The sequence below is a fragment of the Atractosteus spatula genome, chromosome 15, assembly GCF_055471065.1.
Source record: "Atractosteus spatula isolate fAtrSpa1 chromosome 15, fAtrSpa1.hap1, whole genome shotgun sequence".
In the NCBI taxonomy this organism is placed as follows: Eukaryota; Metazoa; Chordata; class Actinopteri; order Semionotiformes; family Lepisosteidae; genus Atractosteus; species Atractosteus spatula.
In genome coordinates, this window is record NC_142720.1 from 17,541,481 (window position 1) to 17,566,091 (window position 24,611).

The 24,611-nt window shown below is 42.2% G+C and overlaps 1 protein-coding gene across 1 annotated transcript in view; it reads left to right on the forward strand.

Moving 5' to 3' along the window:
- Positions 1-24,611, forward strand: part of thada (THADA armadillo repeat containing) — a 113,476-nt gene that overhangs the window by 1,211 nt on the left and 87,654 nt on the right. The window contains exons 4-23 of the mRNA XM_088934345.1: positions 191-288; positions 626-756; positions 1,102-1,250; positions 2,329-2,361; positions 2,617-2,665; positions 3,224-3,414; positions 3,628-3,722; positions 4,143-4,366; positions 4,916-5,616; positions 5,946-6,100; positions 6,522-6,677; positions 7,703-7,816; positions 8,623-8,746; positions 9,362-9,516; positions 10,563-10,794; positions 12,622-12,757; positions 12,915-13,051; positions 13,176-13,322; positions 15,305-15,462; positions 23,543-23,652. Of these exons, the coding sequence (XP_088790471.1) occupies positions 191-288; positions 626-756; positions 1,102-1,250; positions 2,329-2,361; positions 2,617-2,665; positions 3,224-3,414; positions 3,628-3,722; positions 4,143-4,366; positions 4,916-5,616; positions 5,946-6,100; positions 6,522-6,677; positions 7,703-7,816; positions 8,623-8,746; positions 9,362-9,516; positions 10,563-10,794; positions 12,622-12,757; positions 12,915-13,051; positions 13,176-13,322; positions 15,305-15,462; positions 23,543-23,652 (3,295 nt within the window). The remainder of the gene's footprint in view (positions 1-190; positions 289-625; positions 757-1,101; positions 1,251-2,328; positions 2,362-2,616; positions 2,666-3,223; positions 3,415-3,627; positions 3,723-4,142; positions 4,367-4,915; positions 5,617-5,945; positions 6,101-6,521; positions 6,678-7,702; positions 7,817-8,622; positions 8,747-9,361; positions 9,517-10,562; positions 10,795-12,621; positions 12,758-12,914; positions 13,052-13,175; positions 13,323-15,304; positions 15,463-23,542; positions 23,653-24,611) is intronic.

The window sequence follows — 24,611 nt, forward strand, 5'->3', positions numbered from 1 at the left end:
GCTTCCTATTGAATTGAATGACATTTGTCTGTTAGTGCTGAATCTGTTTGTGTGTAAGTGAACACGTTGTCATGGTATAAGTGACATTAAGCCAGTTTGCACTAGATCTAAACCTGTCATTTACGAATTGTGGTGGCCTGGCCTGTTTGTGTTGACCTTGTCTAACGTCAGGATGTACGTTTTCCTGTAGGTCTCAAAGGTGACCCCTTGGCAGAGCAAATTGCTGAGGTCTTGCAGGAGTGTGCCAAGCTAACAGATGGAGTCCAGCAGATACAACTGATTAAAAAAGTAGGTACTTTTTATCATCAGTTCTTCTACTGGAACGCCTATAATTGATATCCACAATTTTTTAAAGGAGTCCTACTTTCTTGCTGTTTTGCGATTTGAGCGCTTGGAGCTATGGGTGCATCCTTCAGCGATAGTGGAATTGGATTCAATCGACGTGTTAGACATGAGTTGACTTCTTATGTCGATTATTCTCTTTTTACAGGGGACAAGGACAAGTAATTTAAGAAAAGGTTTAATATATGTCTGTGGGAAAACAAGCACACTGCTCAAGCCAAGAGTTGTCTGCTGGACTGCGAGAAAGCAAGAATGGCCAGTTTATTTCTTGCTGTATTCTTAGGTTGGTTCCCTTCTGGAGCAGCTGAGTGAAGACGAGGCTGAAAGCCCCCTGATGAATGCCTGCCTGGAGACATTGGCCTGTGTTTTCTTCTCCCTGCATTCCAGAAACCCGCTGAAGAGAGCTCTTGCAAGGTGTGGGCAGATTTCTTGTCCTAATGCCAGATTTACCTGTCACTATGCTTAGATCTTTGCAGAAGTTTTAGGGTAAAGGCACATCACATGAAACCCATTCTCTGGTCTGGGCTGGAGCAGAGAGACACCTGATTATGGGGTGCGTAGCTTCTTACTGCCTCTTTGCACTTTGCACAAGCATTAAATGCACGGTGTTTAAACCACCGGAGGTACTCAGTTCCCACACTGTTCATGGTACAAAACAGTATGTGTCTCAGTGAGGTCAGTAAAGCAGATGTGTCAAGACCTTCAGGAAAGGCTGTGTGCACGTGGTAGTGCTCTTACCCCAGTGTGTCCTCTCTGCAGTGCTCTGAGCACAGTACCAGGCTGTCTGCAGAACCAAGCTGTGCGCTGCCTGTCCCAGCGTTTGTCACAGAGCCTGGCCACATGCAGCTCAGCGCACTACGCACACCTTACCGATACCATCACTGCCTGCCTCGACGGCTTCCACCTGGGTATGTTTCAGGTTTGAATGTGATAGAGCAGGTGTCTTGTGAAATATGATGCGATGCAAAAGTTTGCAATTTTTCTTGGGCCAATATAGCTTTGTTGTCTCCAGTTCTTTAATTTGTGTATTAAACCAACCATATGAAACCTTTTAGTTTAAACTTTTGTATTAAAAGCTTGTAACAAGATTTACAATGTTCTACAGGTAATTCATCTAAAATATTTCAATTTGTTGTTTCATACAGTTGTTTACAGGTATATTATATTATTCCATAAAGTTATATTAGGATTTCCTTGGTCCATTTCCTTTGACAGCCATTTTTTCTGAGATCTCCTCTATGGTGGAGGCCATTCTCCTATACAGAGCCTTGTAAGATTATTTGTGTTCTTGAGGAGCTGTCCAATTTATTTGAATTACAACTAATGTGCAGTGTCACATTTTCTAAAGTAAATATTTTAGTCACAAATGCTGATCACTGATCACTTTGATGGAGGAAACAAGTTAAATGTCAGTATGAGCAGCAAAGAAAAATCCAAAATTAAAATGTTGGTTGCATATGTTTTCACTCCCTTTATTATGGCAAACCATAATAGTTTGTAAATTCATGAAAGTTTATAAAGTGAAAGTTTATTATACAAGTCACACAATTAGTTGTATGGCCTTTTTGCAGAACGAGTGGTTCACATGATTTCAGAAAAAAAAAAACACCTGTCTCTGTAAGATCCCTCAATTTCAAGCAAAGATCTAAGTATGAATTATTTTAAAACCAATTCAAGAATAAAGCTGTTGCGAGACATGTTTGTACTGTAGTAACTTGGTTCCCTCTTGATTAATGACTTCAAACTGCTATGTTCTCATTTGGGAATTACCTAGGGAGCAAGGTAGTCCAAACTTTCCTATTATACAGTGCAGTTTTACATCAGATGTTTAATAGAATTACCGTTTCTTATTGCCTTGGCCTTTTTGACTTGTATCATCTTTTTATATTTGACCTGTCCCAGTCGCTGATTTGGTTGTGTACATGGGGAAATATTCTGGTTTGAGAGCTACAGAACCAATTACACTTTTTTTTTTTCTATCCACAGGTGAAAGTTGCATTCACAGTTTACTAACAGAAGGCAAGTTGGGATTTTGATGGTTTTTAAGACTTAACATAAACTCAGATTCCAGCAAATTTCTGTAAAGGGTTCTATAAAGGCGCAATAAAATGTAATTATGTTTCCATAATTATTACTTGCAGTGTAATGTCATTTATGCAAATGAGTTCAGCTAAACTTTTAATGAGATTTCCTGTCAGACCTCATTGCTTTGGGCAGAGTAATTTACAGTGCCAAACTTGTGTGAGCATTAGAATTGCGTTTTTATCTTTACAGTGTTGCAGTTTCTTCAGAAGGCCCTGTCTGAGTATCAACAACAGAACAGGTAAAATTGGGGTAATTATTGGTACACTCCTGTTGTTTTAATTGTTCATGAAGGGTGCTGTGTTCTGAAAGCTGTGTGCTCTGAGACCGTGAAATGGGCTACACATACAGTGTATATGTTGGACCACGTGGATGTCATATTTAGATGGCAACTGAACAATTTCACTCACATGAGTGATATATATGCTGTATTATCAAGCAAACATTCCCTCAAAGGCACAAATGGAGATGATATTGAGCTACCTTAAGTGTCTCAACTTAAGTGTCTTTCACTGGAATTGCCCACGGTAACATGTTTCACACAGTTTCATTTGTAAAAGTATGAATTTTTTTGACTCCACAGTGCGTACTTTTTAACGATCTAGTTGTTTGAAATAATTTTCTAAGTACTGCGTGAAGCAGTTCGAGAGATCTGGACTTGTTTGCCATTGATATGTACAGTGCTTTGGTATGGCATTTGAATTTTGTGTCTAACACTGTATAGGGTTAATATTTTAATGCCATATCTGGATTTTGGAAGCTGAGGTGGTAGTGTCTGAGCATTCTATTCTGTTTGTAGTCGTCTGGTAGGCAGTCCAGTTGCTCAGGCCCAGCTGATGCAGGCATGCTTGGCCACAGTGAAAGCTTCCATGCTGGTGGTACAGAGATCCCAAAAGCAGATCACTGCGGTCCTGCAGGCAGCACCTGACAGCCCCCTGATGGACACACTGCGTGACCTGTTGCGCTGCTACACCAGCATACTCACTGAGGGTAAGGCAGCCACTTTGCACTCTCCTCAGTGACTGTCTTGACATGAGGGGCAATCACAAACATGAAATGGAGTGAGAAGTCTCTTGGATTATACAGTATGGACTGGCTTTATTTTTTAGTTTTTTCCTCTATTTTTGCATTGCTTTCCTTTTTTTTCTCACCTGCTTTTGTCCCCTTGATGGTATTTGCTTCATGTCTTTGCCTCCTGGGCAGGTGACTTTGTGCAGACAGTCCAGAGCACTGCAGGCATGGCAGTAGTACTGCTGACTAGGAGCATGACGGGGCCCAGTGACTGTGTGGCCAGTGTGGTGAGTCCATTATTGACCAGTGTTTCTACTGGATACAGGGTATTGAACATTATCATTATTGGATCAACTGAACTATGCCTTGGAATTCAGTTATCCTGTCCATAGTTATGATTATGTCTTCCTTTCCAGGAAAATAAATATAAATAATTAACTACAAAAGTGCGGAACATGTTTGGCACAGGAACCTGTTCACTGGTCCTGGAACATCTGAGGGAGAATGCTGTTTTAATTAGGACAGAAACAGTGTTATTATTTTATTAGGCAACAATTTTAAGTTGAGTGACATTATTAAGATTTGAAGTTCAGCACTCCATAAAGTGGACCTATTAAGAAACACCAGTGCTGATTGTTGCTGATTTATGGGCTGTCTATTCCAGCAGCCAATGCTGGGCTGATGTGTGTGTGCTCTTCGTGTGACAGGTGGCCAGTCTGTTGCTGGGCTCAGAGGAGCGTGTGGGCAGTGCACCTCAGTGGTTGTTAGAGAGCTGTGGAGAGCTGTACCACTGCGTCCGCCCCACCAGTGTGACCCTGTTCCTGTGCCATGGAGCTCTGGCTATGCTGTCCTGGCGGGGCAAGGCCGTTGGGTCAGGCGAGGAGAGGCTCTTGTTGCTTATTCCCAAAGCTTTGCTCTCTCTGGACTCCAGGTTAGACCCTGTTTAGTTCTCCCTTTTCCTCCTTCCTCCCACTTCCAATGCAAAGAGTCATTCCATTCTAACTTAGCACAGGTAAAGACAATCTATACGATGCCACAACGGCTCATTGGGCCAGAGCTCATCCTGGTTTCTGTAGCATTAAGCAGAGACCTGTACATTCTCAGCAATGCTTGTCCCCAGTTATACAGATCTGGGTGGACTGGAGAATGAATGAAGTTCTTCATTCAAGGTACAAGAGCAGATTTCAGTGGACACTTAATCCCACTATACAACGCCTCCCCCTTCTCTCCACGGGGCATTCCTAAAAGTTCAGTTGAGTATTTGACACTGCTGCTTGCATGTGCATTTTTATGTTTTTGTTTTCTTTCATGCATTTTTCTGGGTCCCGAGAAGCCTAGTTATGATCTCTTAAAAGGTTTAGTACACTAACTTTTTAACAATAATATAATTATTGTAATTTAACAGTGCGTACACTTAGATTAAAGACATGCTAATGACTGTGTAGTGAAGGTGTTCCTGTCTGTATTTCTGTATCTGCAGTGTGCGAGAGTCCAGCACTGCAATCTCGGTGGCTCGTGTCTTGAATCTATGGAGCTGTGCAGCCCTGGAAGTCCTGCAGGGGGAGCACTGCTCTGCAAGCCTCAGGCATTCCCTGATGGGGGGCACTGAGCTGGTGGGACGCCTGCTGGAACACATCTATGCACATTGGGAGCATCCTCTGGATGGCGTCCGGCATCAGACCAAGGCCCTGTTTAAGAACGTGCTCAAGCTGCACCAGATCGCCATGCGAATATCTGACCCCCTTGCAGACCCCTTTTTCACCAGCCTGACCCACAGTCTGCTAGGGCTTGAGTGGCACAGCAAAGGGAAGTACGGCTCTCTGAGCTGTCTGGTGGACTACCTGGGTGCAGAGAGCCTCCTCGCTCTAGATCCTCAGCTTCCTGCACAGCTTCTCTCTCTCATGGGGGATCAGTCTCTTGCCCCCTATGCCAGCAGCCTCCTGGAGACGCTGTTTGTGAACCACAAGGCTCAGCTGGCATCCTGTCATGAACGGGGGGATTCGTGGATGGAGATGTGGCACCAGACCTGGGTGACGCCTCTGCTGGCAGCTCTGTGTGAAGGTCAGCTGGACCAGACCACCTACATCCTGGACTACTGCCTGCCCAAGATACTGAGATGCAGCCCTGGCAGCATGGAGCACATGGTTCGTGCCCTGCAGAGTAGCCAGCACAGCCCAGCAGGTAATGACACAGGTAACAAAATCCCATACGATAGCTTCTGCCAGCCTGGTGTGAATTAGAATGTGAACCTCTTCCAGCAGTGGTTACACATGCTGCTTACTACAGAGGTAACAGACCCTCTGTCAGCCATGTGGGTGAGAAATCAGCATGATGAATTTGCCTACATCGTCTATTCAATAAAATGCCAGTGCAGCATCTCCAAAAAAGGTTGTCATTTTCCTTGATGAGGTTCTTGGATCAGCGAGCCGTGGGCTGCTGGCTGTCCAAGATGGGCTGACAGGCGCCCCTCTTGTGTTTTATGTAACCCGTGTTTCTGTCCGGTCTGGCAGGCTCTCCAGACTGCAGGGGGGCCCTGGGAGCTCTGATGACCTGTCTGCGAGCGGCTCGGGCCCAGGGCGTAGTCAGTCCCTCTCAAGAGGGGCTGTGGGGGGGGCTGGTTCCCCTGAAACTGCTCTCTCAGGCCTTGGTGCACAAACATGACCAGGTACTGTACATTCATCAACAGATGGTTGATTGGCAAATAAAACTTGGCAGAAGATGACAGGCTTGAACTTAAGCTAGTTTGTCTGATGCTGGAGGCACCAGAAATTGAAATTGTATGCATTGAGCTGTGCAAAGGACTTTAGGAGCGTCAAGAAAAAAAGACCCTACTATGGGTAAAAAAAGATGAGTTAAAATGTTGATAATATCTAACAGGTCAGCAAGGTTAAAGGGAGCACACAATAAACAGAATCTGCTGGTAATATTGAACACATGGGAAATCTGTACAGCAAATAGATCTCTGTTTTCAAAAGCTGGTGTGAGTTTTGGGGTTTAATATAATAGCAATATGAGGTGAATCAAATTTAACTTTGCAGTGTAGTTTTTGCATTTTTAATGTGCGCACATGTCTGTGTATGCAACAGGTTCGTTTGGATGCCCTGGGGCTGATCTGTGAGAGCCACCGCAGCACAGAGAACCTATCCACAGAGGAAATGGATCTGATTCGCTACTTCCTGCCCAGCAGCCTGAATAGCCAGTCTCCAGGAGTGAGACAGCAGATTCTCAGCCTGCTGAAGAAGGTCAGACCCCGACCCCGACAGTTGGGCTTGGCACGCTGGTTTTAAAACAGTTTCAAAAGAGCAACAGGGTGATGAGTAATTGATGAGTAATCCAACCAGGAAAGGTAGTCGTTCAAGTGCATATTGAGTCCTATAGACCAGGCATTGATAGTTTGAGTCAGGGGCTCTGACCAGAATTCCCTTAGGAGTCCATGTACGGGAGGCTTGGTTGTCTCTGACGAGGGGTGGACAGGTAGGAGTCAGGTAGGTTATTCCTAAGCTTTCAGAGCAGCAGTGATCTCTGTCTACAGTCCGGCAGCTGTGAGCTATTGTGACAGTTCCATTTCTCCTGCAGCTCATACTACAGTCCTGTAGGCACTGTGGGACTCTCAACAGGAAGCATGGCCAAGGAAGGCATGTACCTCCCTGGTTTGTGAAGGGTCTTCAGTATAAACCCTAATCAACAGTTTATATTATATATATGTACTGGAACTATTGGCAAAGACAGTGCATTCAATTTCCATCATACTGTTTGAACACAAAAGAATCTTTAAAAAAGTCAAAAGACTATGCTTTAATTTAAACTCTGTGATTCTATAGCTGCGAGAGCCAGTTCTTACTTTTGTGTAGCAGTGCCCTCTGCTGGAATTTTGATTCAGTTTCAGTTTTGAGATTCAGTTTTTGATTTTGTGTAGTCTCTTTTTCTGTCCTTAACCTGCCCTGATTGAGCCGGCTTTCTTAAAATTTCATTCTTGAGCTCTTACAGTCATGTTGGTCATGCTCCTGTTCTGCAGCATATCAAAGCAATGTGATAATATTTCTTGTTCTACCTAGACAGCTCACCAGCTGGTAGCTTTATATGCTTTGTCTGCAGTTTGATAAGTTAAGCTCACATTGCCTTTTGGCATTAGAAAAAGGCACAAAGTTTTTTAGCATGTATAGGACAGTGTGTTCTTGCCTGTGCTGAGCATGTGGTGCTTTTACCTATGCTGTAGTTCAGCATTAGACCCATGGCCACTTGCTGTGTATCCTGTGCTTCCCTCCAGCTGCTGTGCAGGATGAAGGACAGTGCCCAGCTGCTGCAGAGGAGGCTGGAGCAGGACAGGCCAGAGGAGCGGAGCCAGGAGCATGGGAACAGGACCACACTGCAGACATATGAGGTACAGTGTCTAATGGATGAGAGGAGGGCCACATGTACGGCTGTACACTTGGATCAGGGAGAAACTGTGCCACATTCAATACGGCTTTTTCACCACTACGACGTGAAGAACATACACTTTACAAGCGAAAGGAGGTAGTCTGGCCTGCCTTTCTTAGCGTCAACATTGAGTCTAGGCAGTTGGTTTAAAACTCTGGGTAGAGAAATCTCGCGTTTTTGGTACTAAATGCTCCTAAACCTATCACCACTTATGTCTGTGGTCTCATTGCTGAGCTTGAAAATATCCCCTGGAACTGAATCGTCTTCATTCCAGGCAAGAAAAACTCAGTTCCCTTAATCTGTCTGAATACAGCATTCCTTTCAGACCAGAAATTAGTCTGTTTACTCTTCTTAGTGTTTACTCTGTTGCAACAGTATCTGCATTCTGAATGTAGTCCAACTCTCCCATTCTGTAATTTTAACTTTACATCTGTTAATTCAAATGAAATGTTTTTAACTGTGTATGCAAGCATTTTCTGGCTTTTTTATTGCTTCCTTACACTGTCTAGTTAAAGAATGTCATTTAACAAACTCCTAGATTTTCTTCTTGCATTGTTTCATTGCAGACCTTTCTGAATGTAAATTGGCCATGTTGCACAATTTCAACTTTAGGGTATTTTGTTTGACCTTCAAAGAAATGCTATTTTTACTTTATGCATAAGGCTTTAAGAATTTAGCAGTACAGTGTTCTGTTGTACCGCCTGGAGGTGTCTTAGCCTATGTTCAGTGCTGTGGTTTGCAGTCTGTGGTTTGTGTGCTGTGCTCTAGGAGTTTCTGCGCTGGCTATGTGAGACCCTCTTCCACGCCCTGTTCCCTGGTGCCTCCTTCCCCACCTGTTTCACTGCGTTACACCTGCTGGGACACATCGCTGACCTCTTCTCCTTCAGCACAGGTCTGTCCTACAACTCCTGAACAGAGAGATTTTCCTTCTGTTTTTTAGTATCATTTTAAGCAATATAAAAAGACAGGACATTAACAGCCTCATGGTAATGAAAAAATCTTACTGAGGATTTTTCTCAGTAGGACAATACTTACTGGAGACCTTGTTTGTATGCTTTTATGTTCATGTCTTCTGACTCAGATTGGAGTAGCATAGGTTCAGATCTGAGTGAGTGTGATGCTGCTGTTGGACTCTTGAGCAAAGTACTTTCTGAAAGTGCTCCAGTTAACACTGTGTCGAATAAATGGGTTTCCAGGTCCTCATTGTGAATGAGAATGTGTTCTCAATTCACCTATGTGAAATGTGAATATTCTGTTGGTGGTTTCAATGTCATCTGTGTAACTCTGTGCTAATTAACTGTGCTAATTTTTCATTTTATCTTCCCTCTACTCATTCATGAATTTAAAAATGTAGCCAACAGGTGCTCAGTATACATAGTTGGGTTTTGTGATTCATATGTGTTTAATATGTTAAATCTCAGCTCTGTAAAAATCCTTTTATAATTCTCACTTTGCTGTGTGCAGTGTCCTGACAGCCTCGCTTCCTCTGTCTCTCCCCCCCCATCAGCGGATTCTGGTCCTTGTCTGTTCTCACTGGGACAGATGGTGACCCCTTCTCAGGCACAGGCCGTCCTGTACTGCCTGGCCAGCTCCTTCCTGGAGGTCAAGCAGCTGGCCTTCCAGCTGCTGAGGAGACTGCCTCCCCCAGCCCTCAGCCTGCAGGTCAGACTCGCTGCCTCTCACGCAGGCCGGGCTGGTCATTGTATGCATAGCAGCTACTAATATGTATTCAGGCTCTTCTCTGTATATTAAAATACAAGTAACCCAAGCTCAGCTCTGTTCAAAATTTTAAATGGCATTCAATCTCCATGGTATCTAGTAGTTCTTTGTGCCAACAATGACAGCTCCCTATCCCTCAGACAGCCTGTTGGTACGTCCTGCACTCTGGAGAAAAGCGTCTTATTTATTCAGTACATCAAAGCAAAATAGATTGAGTAAAAGGAAAATTTTGTGCCAGTAACACCCCTCCTAGTGACTCCTGCACTTGTTCTGAGACGTCACAGGATTCAACATGGGCTGTGTTACTAGCCTGCTGTGGCCAGGATTGCCCAAGCACTGGCACATGGTTGGCAGAGTGCTGCCCTGGTAGGCTGGACATCAGTTGGTCAAAAAGTCTCTCCACTGTTGTTGAAATGGTGGCTCTGTTGCGCTCTCCTGAGAGGCATTCTGTAGTTTACAACGTGTCAAGAAGGCTGAATAGTTCACACCGTAAGGTGTGCTGGAGGGGCCTGTCTACAGTCCCCATTTCTTCCAGAGTGGACAGGGCTCATTGCTGGTAAGCTGAGTTATGAATAATTGGTGATTTGAAATCAACTGAGTATGTCATAAAAAAATTGACTATTGCAAGGTTTTTTTTTAAAAAAAAGCCACTCCAGGCCACAAAAACATTTATTTTTCATTTTTTGAGTTTCTAACTTGCCTGTTGTGAACTCGTTCTTCTTCTTTTACTTCAAATCATTGGTGTTCTAGAGAAGAAGTTGTTAAAAGCAGATTTAATTCTGGTTGCTTGTGTCTGTTGTACTTGGTTCAGAAGTGTTTCAGTAAAAATGAATGTTATCTCTTAATGCATTGAATAATTATGTGTTAAATTTCCATAATGCCCAAAGCACAAACTGTTCGCAGCAATTGCATGATTGATTTTGCCACAGTGCAGTGTTAGTGCTGTTTCATTATCCGTATGTGTTTCTGTTCTCTGTCCTGGGACACAGGAGCCAGGCAGGCCGAGCTCGCTGCTTCGAGTCGCTCTGGACCTCAGCACCAGCACCAAGCCCTTTGATAGTGTCACTGCCTCCCACCTCCTCAACTTGCTGGTCTATGAGGAAGGGCTGGTGGAGGCCTTGAGCCACCATGCCCAAGAACAGTGCATACCATTTCAGCCACCCACACCAGGAGAGTCCCCGGCTTCTAAGGCCTTTAAGCTTGAGAGGAACACATTAGCAGGTATCGGCTTTGTGTCTTTTTCCTATTGAACATAATGGTATTGAGCATTCATATCACTCAGTTCAATAAATGATTTTTACTGGCAAATACATACAGAAATATGTAAAAGATGTACAAAATCAGAAAAGATGAATTGCCTTAATACTGTGTGAATGTAAAAAAAACGTATTAAATTTTTTTGTTGCGTTATTAGCCATCATGGTAATTAATTTACTGGAGAAGACCGTTTTACAGAAAAAAATAGTATGTAACTTGCAGTTGCTTTGGTGTTTCTGGTATGTGCCAGTCCCTTTCTTGTACTGAAAGGCTCATTCTTTCTTCATATTTTCAGGTTACAGCACATAGTGGATCCTTAAACACTTAAATATAGGTTGTCTGTATATATCTGGAAGTAAGAGTTTAAACATTGTCAACATTCAGAGCAACTTAGGCCTTAATTATTTTTTTCCTGACACCAAAGCTGTACTTGTTTAAAGCTTCATGTAGGATCCTCTGAATACATGAGCCTGTCTTTAAGCCTCACATTGTTTATAACTCTGTGAGTGTACTTTTTGATATTTGTGTGGTGCGTACAGCACATGGCACGGCTTAACTGTGTTTTGTTTACCGAGTTTTAAAGTTACAAAATTCTTTCAGCTTTCATCTGTTAGGTCAGTTAGGAACACTAGTCATATATTTAGAAGCTCATGTAATTTACAGCATATGTGCACAAAAAAATGAATCATCTGTGGGTAGTTAAAAAGCAAAGTAAAGATGAATTGCTGACAACAGCTCAGTGGTGCTCTAAACATTTCCATTATGACTCTGTTTCTCTCTTATAAACTGGAGCCTCTGCACTGTCCAGAAACAGCTGGAATTCATCTTGGAACAAATGACATTTCCTTTTGCTGTTTAATCCTTGAAATTTTTGTTTTTTGTGTAATGCTCTCCTTCTGGATAGTTAATGTGCAAAGGCTAAACCAGTTTCTTTACAAGTTGATACTGAAAGGCCATTTCAGACATACAGTACTTGGCACCACAAACACTGGACTACAAATGGATGCCTAAAATTGCTGTGCATGCACAAATGTGTTTCAGATTTGCTTTTATCTAATCATACTGGGTATAGAGCTACAGTCGACTACATAATCTGACACATGACAATGGCATTATTCATGTTTATGATTGTGCTGTCTGTGAGTTTTACCAGTGGGACTGGAATCGACATTGCGATTTGTAAAGTCCTTGGCCATCCTTTAATCTATTTTGGGTTTATCCATAGAATTAGGAAGTAGCTGTGTTTTGGGGGCTGAGTTTCCTCAGCTTTGCTGTTTTGATAAAAAAAATCATCTCCCCTTGTCCCCCTGTTTCTTAAGTTGTATGATGACTTAATTGTTAAATCTAACTGGCTGGTATAACTACCCCTAGAAGCTGTTTTCTCAGAGCTGCTGGCCTCCACATTCCCTTTCCTGGCATCAGCGGGCTCTCCCCTTAATGAGGCCTTCTCCTTGTTGAGCCAGCCCTTAAATACTGCTCTCCGATGCGGTTTTTGTGATCATCTGTGGCTGAGGAGGGAAGGGGCTGCCCGCTGGGTAGAACTGGTGGTTTAGGGGGCGGGTGGGAGGGGATACCGCCCAGTGAGGATTTGGGGGATGGGAGAAGGAGAGGGCATGGAGAGAATTTGGAATGGTTTTCGTATGTTAGATGGCCATTTTGGATTGTTTTCTGCCCCTGTGAAAATGTGATGACAGAAGATTAAAACGTAGACTCCCTGAAGCCCACGCATAAATGGTGCGGTCTTGTGCGGTGTTTTCTCATGACTGATGTCTCTTCTCTGCCATTTTGCAGTGGTGCTGTTCCTCCTGGCATGTCTAAAAGCTGAGGTTGCTCAAGCTGAGACCTCTCTCCTGCAAGCTGCGGCCTCCCACCCCCTTTATGGACGAGCCCATTGCATCACTGTGGCACTGCAGCAGCTCAGCTCACAGTGAGTATCAAACTACTCCCTCACTGCATCCACACCCCTGCGTCGGCTTGCCAACATTTTTATCATGTTACTCTGGAAGCTTTAATTTTGAATGAACTTATATTTTCTTCAGACAGAGCTGAGGCAGTACAACTGTTATGTCTTGACTTTTCGACAGGTCCCTCTTGCTGGTGTCAGAGTGGAGGCCAGTGGTGGCAGAGCTCATTGAGATGTCCTACAGGATGTCTGATGTTGTGTCACCCGTTGTACAGAGCTCCTCCCCTGAGGGACTCATTCCCATGGACACTGACTCGGGTGAGGCCTGCTTGACATTACTCCGAATAAAGGAGGATCAATCCATTAAATTCAGCGTTAATTGAACATGGGTTTTTACACGAGGCACAAGTTGAGGTCTCGATGTGTTATGTCTTTCTCTCAGAATCATCTGCCTGCCTGCAGCAGATCCTTCAGGAGATTCAGCCTCGTGACACGAATGACTTCTTCACATCACCTCGTCAGCTGGGCAATAGTGAGCCAGAGCCAGGGGGAGGCAGCCTAGAGCAGGCGCATGCTGCTGGGGTCACAGGTCAGCAACAGAGCCTCAGTGACTTCCTTCTGTTTCCAAAGGGGAATAACCCCGGGCCAGGGTAGGGCATGAGTTGTTAACCCTGCAGTGAACAATGCAGCAGGTAAAGGTCTTGATCCTGAAGACACGCTTTGTTTAGGTATGTATTCATGTCTTTATTAAGTGAGCATGATGATTTTTGTATAAAAGAAGAGTTCCAGTGTGGCTGTTTCACATTGAAATTTTTAGATATGTTTATTGTCTTGCACAGAGATTACTTTAATGGGATCCAATATTCATATATTATACTTTTATAATTTGTAATAATAACATACATCACCGATATGGTAATCAGCTTTCAAACCAAATCAAAACTATTGGTTAGTTAACTTTAGTTTATGCAGAAATAGTGTTCTAATCTGGATGATACCTGTACTTCTGTCACAGATTTTTTTAGGTGTCCATTTTCATTCCTCATAGTCCTATTCGCTGTAAGCTCTGGGAGGCACTGTTTCTCCATTGAACAGTCTAAGACTGTGGAGCCAGTGAGCCAATGCCTCACAGAGTAGCGAGACATCTGATCTTTTGTCCTGCTTCCTGCTAGCAGACTGTTTCACGTTTTGAGAGGGATTTTGTAAGGCAGGCAAGAAACAAGATTCTTGGCATTAAATGTCGATCATTTGCCACCACAGTGTTTGAGTTCCCATCACTGTCTCATTTTAGATACTATTTGAAATTGCTTGTAATTTGTGTAATTTTTTGTCAGTTTTAGCACTTTAGTTTCATTAGCGTTAAAAATAGTTCAAATGGAAAAATAGCTGATAGTAGTAATATGACACAATAGTTTTGCTATAGGGTTGGTAAAGTGACATCTGGTCACATAACCCAGCGGTTCTGATACTATGGGGCATGCACCTTAGGGAGTAAGGAGGAGCTTAAGGAAAAAAAGTTCCTGATCTGTACAGTGTTACAGTTAATCAACAGCAATGAGCTTAAAAGCAGCTCTAGATTCAACAGCAATCAGATATATCGCTATCTCTACATGGTACTGTACTTTTGACAATTTCTTTTTAATTGTGCATTCTGTTGGGAAAGTCTGTTGCTGGGAGTCTTGAGCTTTAACTTTATTCCCTGGTGGGCGCATTTGTGTGTTAAAGTCCAGTTTACATGGGACTAAAAATCTCCACAAAGCAGTTTCGAACTGAGGAAGTTTAGTCCAGTTTGAAATGTCCATTTTAATTTTGTCCCAGTAAATTTTCTAAGACCTCTTCAGGACCGATGATTTCAGACAGCATTGTTTCTTTAATCTGGGTTGAATACTAAAGAAAGTATTTTCCTTAATACCAGAGAGGAAGTAAAAAGTTGTAATACAGCCTGTGACATTGTACCAGATGAAGCTGTGATAAACAAGGGAAAATATATTTGGAAATGGACTAATTTTAAAGAATTACACATATGCCTTAGACCTTTTTACTTTTGCAAGTGCTCTGATTCCAATGAATAGGGCTGCGATAATGCAGGGATAAGAGGAATGTGCTTTGTTTGTTAGATTAGCTACTCTACTTGCGTTTCTCAGCAGCTGTAAGAGACACACATGGTGAACATATTGTTAGGGACATCGTGCTGGATTTTTAACATGCACGTTTCAGGACAATCCACAATTTGATTAACGTGCTCAGGTACAGCACTACCCGTGTGAAGTTCTGTGTTCTCAGCTCCAGCATGTTTGCGCGATGTATAGTTATGGAGCTGCACAAGTACAGGAATCAAAACTTTGGCCTTAGTGCCCGAATGGTAATTTGACTTGTGTTTTACAGACCACAAACTTTGATTAAAGTGCTGAGTATTTCATGGTTTGTACTTTATTTTGAGTATACCTTTATACAGATCTGTGTACGCTATTTTGATATTTAATCAGTACGAACTTGAAACGTACAGTTTGTAAAACTGGAGACAGATTAATGAGCCTTGAAACGAGGGCCTTATTTGTTGTCCTCTGGCAGGTGGAGGGGAAGAACAGTACAGAGTTACGGCTCAGATGGTGCTGGTGTGCTGCTGGCGGACGATGAAGGAGGTGTCCATGCTGCTTGGGATGCTGTGCCAGAACCTGCCCCTCCAGACTGAAGCCCCTCCTCGAGAGGGGCTGATTACAGAACAGCAGGTGAGCCCCGAGTCTCCCCTGCACCCTGCACTATACAGAGTTTCCACCACATGAGCCAAAAAACCTGCACAGCATTGGCCCACAGTTCAGAGGCCACCAAGGCAAAGTCTTTGTCTTATAGTGCTTTTTGTTGTGGCTGTCTGTAAATAAAGTGTTTTATTGCAGGAAAGTGCCCCTTTGACAGTAGGAGGTCATTACCGCAGACCTGGGAATATTTTGTTAATGGGAATATTGGAGACCATTCTCAACTGGCAGTGGCGTAATGGAAGATGCTGGAATGCCATTAAAGAGCAGTGTGCGCATCCCGTGAAGCTTGTGCAGTGCCTGAGCAGCAGCTACACCTGCTTCCATGCTGCGGATGTCTTCAATTAGCAACCACATTCATTAGGGAGAGCCTTCATTTCACTCAGGGCCCAGTGTTTAATAGCCATAACCAGTTTAATTTGCGTACATTCTTTCCAAATTGCTTCCACCTCTGTTGTAAACACAGGACTGGCTCTTGCCAGTTCTGTTTGGTTTCTGGAAAAGATAAGCTCTTTCCCAAATGTTAATATTGAGCAGTTTCTGTCCCTGGCTGCACTATGGTATCTGGCTGCAGTGTTCTTTTGCATAGTAGACTTTACCAGAACGGTGTTTTATAGACGTTTCACAAACATACTGGATCAGAGGTAAAAGGTCATAACAACATTAAGAAAGTTTCACTCTTGTGCTTTGAAAATACATCGTATTTTTTTTCTTGTTTCTGTTGCAAAGTTAAATAAGGTTACCTATGAAGCTATGGTCTCTACATTTCATGATTTTCATCTAATTTGCTGACCTCCAATTTGTAAAGACTACCTCTGAAACCTGAGAACATGAAGGCAAATGCAATTGTCCTTTTGGAGCTCTTGCTTTCATTGGGTATTGAATCATTTAAGGCCGACTAGATATGATACTAGATTTTTCCCTTCTACCGATGTTCTGAGTGCATGAGTTAGTTATTGTTTTCCTCCCATTAATCTTTGGAGAACAGCGGGTTTCCTGAAATGATAGATTGAGACGTTTAGTAGTATTAGTTTGTCACCAGTTCCCACAGTGCTGTGGGGATAAAGGTGGGACTTGGAATCTACAGTCTACAGTGAGAAAGAAGTACAGTTTAGTGAGTTACCAAATGGAACTAAAAGAGTTAGTTTGACTCTTTGACTGACTGCCATACTGAGCCTGAGTATATTCTTCACTGGCCCAGAAAGGCCTACTCTCTGCATGTCTGGTTAACACACAGATTTTAATTTAATTGTTTTGAAGAGCATGCATTCAAAACAGAGACAGAGACCCGCCTAGTTTTATTTTCTGTACCGTAGGAAGTGTTTCAACATCTCCTGATTTTACAGCTGCCATTTCTGAAGTTCCGAGAAGGCGGCTTGTTTATTTAGATTGCTTCCTTGGATTGTAAAACAGGATTGATTTGATCGTGACTTGGCTGAAGCCTTCATCCTACGTAATAACACACAGCTTTAAATGCTTCGTTTGTTTCTTTTTTTTCTTAAGAATGAAGCAAATCGAAGTGGATCTTGACTTTGACAGTTTCCATCAGCTTTATTGATTTCCACATGTGTGGCTCCAGCTGTCGAGAGTTCTTCTTCCCCAGCTCACACTGGGATCAGATGATCGTGGGGTTATGAAAAAGGGAGAGAAGGGTTTTCAGTGGAAGTGCCTCAGTCACTGTGTTTTATGAATGTCACAGAGGGTTTGGTTTCAAAGTGGCAGGCTTGCCTTTGCCAGGGGTGATTGTGTGCCATTGAGCTGCATCACATTTCCCTCCTTTTTCGTGGCTGCTGATGATCTGAGTACACAGTAGCTTACAGAATTACACACCAACTTCTTTGACCCGTATGGAATGAGCCTCACATTGAAGTCTGCTTATTGTGTGGGAAAAAATACATGGTCTTAAATTTGAACTGCACAAACATGGATTTTTTTGCAGAATATGTAAGAGAAGATTCACACCTGTTTAAAAACGTGACTAACATGTACCTTGCTGTCCAGGTGCAGGCTGGAAGACAAAGAGGGGTACTTTTGCTTTCTAAGATGCCCTGTTTCATCATACAGTATAAAGGCTTAGATCTGGAGGAAAACGGTCTATTTTATACTGTTTGACATAAAGATTTACATAATTGCATTTCTCACTTTTTTGTCTTGGCCTGTTATTTCCTTTCTGTCATGTCTGAAATCAGAACTCGTGACCACCTTGTGATCAAGTAGAGATATCTTCTTGAACCTTACATAAACCGACATCCAGGATCCAGGGTAAAAAGTCACTGTACCAGCTAGTAATTATAAGTCCATTGAAAAGACGCTTTGATGCACTAGAGTCAAAACTGTGGAGTGATTTTCAGAAGTGAAAATGTGAAATGTGCATGCAAAATAAGTCACTGAATTGATACCAGAAAAACAGAATTAAGCACTTTCCTCCTTAAAGCCAGATATGTTTTAAATTATGTTGCATAGCTTTTGAGGAGATGTTGAAATCAATCAGATGGTGCCTTCAACAGAGAACAGTTTTCAGATTTCCGGGATTGCAACAAAAATGTAGAGGAGCTTATTATTCCAGTTCAAGCTGGTTAGTACTGTAGCAGTTCTTAATCCTGCTGTAAATGAAAAACTGTAAAGGAAAACTTGGTATTAGTTGTATGGTGCCGATAATAATCCATACATTTTCAATAAGCGTTTAGTTGTGGTTAGGGTTGTGGGGAGCCGGAGCACTGACATCACTCCTACCCACTGGAGGATGCGTGCGAGCCATCATGGACTCATATGCTGGTCACATTGAGCTGATGTACCATCCTCTGATGTGTACTGATATTGTCTTTGGGAATGCGTTCACCAAACATCCTTTTATATAATCTAAGTACCAAGATGAATTGCTCCACGGTTCTTGGTGCGATTGTTTGCATTGGCCCATTAAGCTGTAAGAAACATTGTGTGTTCTGATGTGAACAACAGGGTTGAATGGAAAAAAAAAGATTCAAGGCTAAAAACAAAATTCAGGCAAAGCAGTGACTGATTTCCTAAAAAGAAGTGAATGGTGGCAACCTGTATGAGTTGAAAACCCACCTTTTAAACAACTAGCCTGAATATCATTGAGAATAATTCCTTCATTTAAAATCTCCTTTTTTACAGTCACTGTTCTGCCTTCCTAGCAGGACGATGGAAAGCTATGAGCATTTAATAAGAGGCCTAGCGCCAAAATAAATGGAAAACTCATTTGCGTACTGTCCTTTAGCTTTACCGAAGTTAGTGCAGAGCTTGGCAGGCTTTCGTTACGGATCTGAAACTTTATTTCCGACCCCAGCGAAGAGAGACGCCCTCTCGAGATTAACGAGATGTGGGAGGCATCCTCCCACCCCCCACTCCCCACTCCCCCGTTATCCAGGCTTAATTTGGTTGAACAAATGTCTGTGAGCAATTCAGATTTTTTAAATGTTTTTTTTAAATATTAGTTTTATTTTCCGGCAGCCTCCACGGAGTGTTTGTGCGTGTTTATGACAGCCCAAACATCTTCCAGCTAGTACCGTCACTGGCTTGAGTACGGAGCTTTGCCTTGTTTACTAGCGCTTTGCTGGGCAACAGCAAAGTGTTTACATTCTCGTCGGCGCTATAGCAACAGAAACATTTAGTCACTCCTCTAATTGTTTTTAATACTTCATTTTTCTGTAATAGTTTCTTGAGGAAAAAAAAAAACCAACAGGTTTCTGATTGCAAACAGCTCTCACTCAGTGACTGCAATGCCGGCTGATGTCAAATAGGTGCTGAAAAAGACCAAGGGACTGACTCATCTCAGGCCTGAGGCTCCAGGTTGAGACTGGGGTTGCAGGGCAGCAATAACCAGATGCAAACGTGCGCCTTGTTTTTCTTCCATAGAACTTACAGAAAAGAGTGAGGCATTTCTGCTTAAAATTGTATCTAATTATTTAAAGCTCAAAAAAGGAATAGATTAGATTATTTATTAGTTACTTAGATTATTACTTACTGTAGATTATTAATACTTAGATTATTTAGATGAACGCAACGGCTATTCTAAAGTTTATGGTAATGCACTACAAGCAATTACCTTTTCTAAAAAAAACTTATCAACTATAGGAAGGATAAAGATTAATAACCACATAAAGCTGTGTTACTTTCCAACTAAGTAAGGAGTAACTTCTTAAACATAATTGCCCAGTCACAGCTCTGTGTCTAATTAATAGGAAAGCATTCAATTGTTTGTGGTGCTCCCTGGTCACAGGGGTTTTTATCCTGTAGCAGCATAAGTCAAGTTACTTACAGATTAACTGGTCTTTGTTTTCCCAGACTTCTGTATAAGCATGTTTAAAAAATTTGGAAAATCTCCATCCAAAAAACAAAACATCTAGACTTAACCGGTCTCTTTGTCTTCAATCAGTTCTGTTTCGGTCTAACATCCAGAAGGTATTTTATGCACAGAATTACTGTATATATTTTTACTGTTGTGCACTAATATGACATTATACCCTGACACTACCCTAATCAATTTGCTGACTTTCACAGGCTCTTCAGCTCTGGGGTTAGCACAGTAATGTGAGGTGTTTGTTGAATTTGGAATTTACATTCACTTTGGTCAAATACTTTTAAGTATTTGCTGCCCTCCTTTTCGTGTTTTTTTATATGGAAGACCTTAATTTTCTGAAAGGGGATATGGTTGCATTTGGAGGGTGATTGCTTGTTTTGGGCTTTCATATGAGGGCAGTGGCAATCAGATAGGGACAACGTACATGTGAGGAAAGCCCAGTCATGTGGCAGCTGCCTAAGGTGATTAGACTCCTCTGTTATTTTTTTAAAGGCCTTTACTTCACTTTCATTGCAAACAAATGAGAATGAAAGGTGCCATTGAAGGATCTCTGGTTCCCAGAATCTTTAACGCCTGTGGCATGTAATGATCTCTGAGATTAGCATCTTGGTTTACCCACTGACCCTGCAAGGACCCCACAGAGTCGCTGGTTATGCCTTTCCAGAAAGAGCTTTTTAGTCTTAATAATGTCTTAGCTTAGATTTAGCTCGGGTATCCATCCACTAGATCCCTGAAAACGAGACCCAGCAGCCGACAGTAAACACACCCGAGCTTTGCACTGCAGGCTGGTATTGTGGGATTGGGGGGTCTTTAAGCTCATTTTTCATGTCAGGCTATTGCTGATCTTTTGCTATAGCTAAAATCTGTTAATTCTCTGTAAAACCTCAAGTTAAAAAAATCAGAAGCAAGATAATTTTCCCTTGTGTCTCTCCTGGTTACTGTCACAATTTTATTAGTCCAGCTACGCTGCTTTGATATTCCCTTGGGCTATGAGTTCTGAGGCGCTGAGCACAAAGTGATGCTGAAGATTAGAATTGCAGGTGGGGAAACATCACTCCGTAAAGCCCTTCATGCTCTGGGCTTATTGGTTGCATGGTTGCAATTTGATATTTTGCATTATGCAGCATATGGTTGCTACAGTGATGTGAGTTAAGCACATCCTTATTGTGAGCTAGTCATGTGGATTGCTTATGATTGCTCTGTGAATATCCTTCATGGCATCACATCGTGCCAAAGCAGAACCTCCTTTGTAAACGTACAGGCAAGAAAGATTGATCATCTGGGCATGAAGTGCAAATGGTCTTGAAAGCTGCCTTAATCGGATGGAACGTTTCCTGTTGTTCATGTTAGCAAGACATAGAACCAAAAAGGTAAATTGGCAGGAGTTCAGTGTTTGGAGAGGGTCAGAAAGCCTATTGCAACACTGGGTGACCAGAAGCTGTGATAAAGAACCCACTACAGAGAGTCTAGAGCAGTGTGATTCACTCTAAGTCCAACTGAAGGAGGATTCATTTGGAAACATGTACTAAACTCTGATGTAATGGCAGGCATGGATTTCAGAAATAATGCCATTAACTACTAAAGCATAAGGAGAATTAATAACTAGCTGAATAAACCTATTATTGTCATACCAACCAAGCAGTGGCCTGTGGATCTGCCTCAACTTCATGTGCAGTGTGCTTGAAATGTGCTCCTTTGATTGGTCTAAATTTGTCCTGCACCACAAAGACCAAGTTCTGAATATCCCATTTTTTCCAACAGGCAATTATCATGGGAATCTTTTATAATAAAGTATGACAAGTCCAGCTGTGTGTTTGTTAGCATTTTCTCTTGGTATTAGTAGTCTAGGGGGGTAGCCTAGGGGAATCAAGCTATTAAGGCTTATTTCATTTCATATACCAGACTGTATATAGACTGTGAAACAATCAGATCCATAAAAATTAGGTTTTGAAGATCTAATTAAAAGAGAATAATGCCACTGATGTCCTGTAAGCAATGTGTTTGGGGAATAAATATGAGTTTCTCTTCCTCTTGACAGTTAAGTAATTTATTCATAATTCTTAACATTGTGGTATTTGCTTTCATTCTGTAATTCAGTGTACTTCTGCTCTCATAATATTTTACTGATATGATATATATGTAAATAATGGGACATTTTTATGTCTTTATGACTCATACTTTAATGTGATAAATTGTGTTCTCTGTTACAATTTTGTTTTACAAAACGCAAAGAAATATATGCTAGCAGTCATAAGAGGGTACATCACTAAAACCGTAATGTAGATTTCTGGAAAAAACAGTTATTGGAATGTTAGTTGCAAGACACTGTACAAAGTAACATTATCTATGAGGCTATTTAGACAAAGCGAACATAAAACAGATCCACCCATATAGGTTACACCCACAGCTGCATGTGTTAATTCTCTCAGCATAATCCATCTTGAAAGCTGTGGAATAAATGCTAATTATCCAACCTTTGTGACACATACCACTTATTCAGAATCCTTTAATTTTGCTTTCTAGTTTGTGGATTGTGTGCATCTTGCACTATATGATTGGATGTCTGGTAAGCTGTTGCTTCTGTAAGAACCCTCTTACATCAGCACCCTATGAAAATGATTTCAGAATTATTAAAAGAAGACTAGATATATATCAGTGCAGCCATGGAAATTCCATGTATTATATAAAGCTTCCTTATGGTAGGGATCTCGTTTCTGGAAAAAAAAGGAGCTTTGAAAGTGAAATGATGATTTCAGCTGTCAGCTGAGCCTCCAGAGCCTGTCTGTTCAGACACTGTGGCCTTGGTTTGGTTCCTTGGTTTGGTTCCCTGCCCTACCTTGCCCTTTAGTTATTTCACATGGATTCCTCTTTCTGGTGTTGTCTTAGTTTGAATCTACCTTTGCCTGCTTAACACAGACTTTTATAAGCCTTCTCAAACGCTTAGAGAATTCATTTTTTTCTGAAAGGTGTTTTTTCACTTTTCTTTTAGCAGCTCTCGCTGCACCAGAGTTTCTTTTTTATTCATCACCAGCTGTATCAACCTGCAATTCACAACTGGCAACCCAGAGGTTGCTGCTGGAAGAGGTATAAGAGGGATCGGTAGGGGGCGCTCACCCTGTGGTCTGTGTGAGTCCTAATACCCCAGTATAGATACAGCGACACTAAACTGTAAAAAAAGCCATCCTTTGGATGAGACGTAAAACTGAGGTCCTTCCTCCACATGGTCATTAAAAATCCCAGGGCATTTTTTGGATTTTTTTTTTTTTAAGAGTAGGGGTGATACAGTACCCTGGTGTCCTGACCACATTTTCCCCCCTGACTTTTACCAGTCATGGCCTTCTAATAATCCCCATCTATGAACCGGCTTCATCACTCTGTTCTCCTCCCCACTGAGAGCTGATGAGTGTACTGTCACACTTTGGCTGGTGTGGTGGAGGCTACACATCACCTGTAATGCGCTTTGAGTGTTGTCCAGAAAAGTGCTATATAAGAGTAAGGATTTTTATTACTTTATCAGTTGTTTCATTTGCACTGTAAGTTATAAAAAACTAAGGCCTTGCAGTTTAGTTACTGATTCCATCTTTTCTTGGCTTCTTTGAAATGTATTAGTTCCATAGCATAGCTCCCATGGCTTAAATGATCTTAAATTCTCATCCCAAGTCCTTAAATACTTGCTTCTCAAGCAAAATGGCCAGTTAACTTTCCTTCTTTTGCTCCTTTCCTTCCTTCCCACAGGTGGAGGGGGTGGGCCGGTACTTCCGGCAGCAGCTCCTGCAGTCTCGTCACCGGGGGGCGTTCGAGCTGGCCTACGTGGGCTTCGTCAAGCTCACCGACATGCTGGCCAGGTGAGCACAAGCAGGGTGTGCCATGTGTTGCTTACATTCTGGGAGGAGGGCTCAGTCATGGGCAGGAGTCATGTTCCACGGTTAGAACAGCGTGATGAGGCCGGGAAGGTATACCAGTCAAACCCAGGATAAAATACACTACAGTATATCAAATCCATTTGGTCTGCCCCCTAATTCAAACTGCTGCCTCAAGCTCACCTCCAAGGCCAGACTAGACGAGCGGCAAGCCCACTGTGCTCAAAAGGTGAGCCGCTCTGTGCAGGGAGTTTAGGCTGCTGAGAGTTCTGGGAAGCAATGCTCTTGTAATGGTGTCATCTAGCCCTTGGCAAATTGTTACCTTCATAATTAAAAAAAACCCATAATGGTTTGTTTTCAATATTCATTGTAGATAAGCTGAATTCACTTTTCAAACAAAAAACCTTGTGGCAATGTGATATTAGTGAGAATCAAACCTAAAGGTTGTTGTATTGTTTGCATATAGTTGAAGTACAGTGGCAAAATAATTCAATACACTTTTTACAGGATTCATGAGCTGCTTCAGTGCACGTTTCAAATGACTACCTAAGACTGAAGCATTCCACTCAGACATTAAACCAAGACCTTGACTGTTTGGTTATTACGGATTCGATAAAACTGTTCGTAACAGGTGGGGTGTTAGCCTGGACTCCTGGCTAACTTCCACATGGGGCTCACACAGTCTGGCCTCCCTGCATTTCTTTTTTTCATTCATCTCATTCTTCCTTTAATTGAGTTGGTGAAGCTAATTTTTTCACATTTTTGTGCCTGGTGTGCAGTGCAAGTAGAGAATTACGAGTGCTTGGTGTCACCCATGTGAGTGCTGCACCTCGGTGGTGGATCAAGTGGTCCCCTCCCCTTGGCAATCTTTTGGGTGAAAAGTGCTGTAGAAATATAATTGTTAGAGCTATAAGTATTGTGCATGATGTATTAATCCCACATTT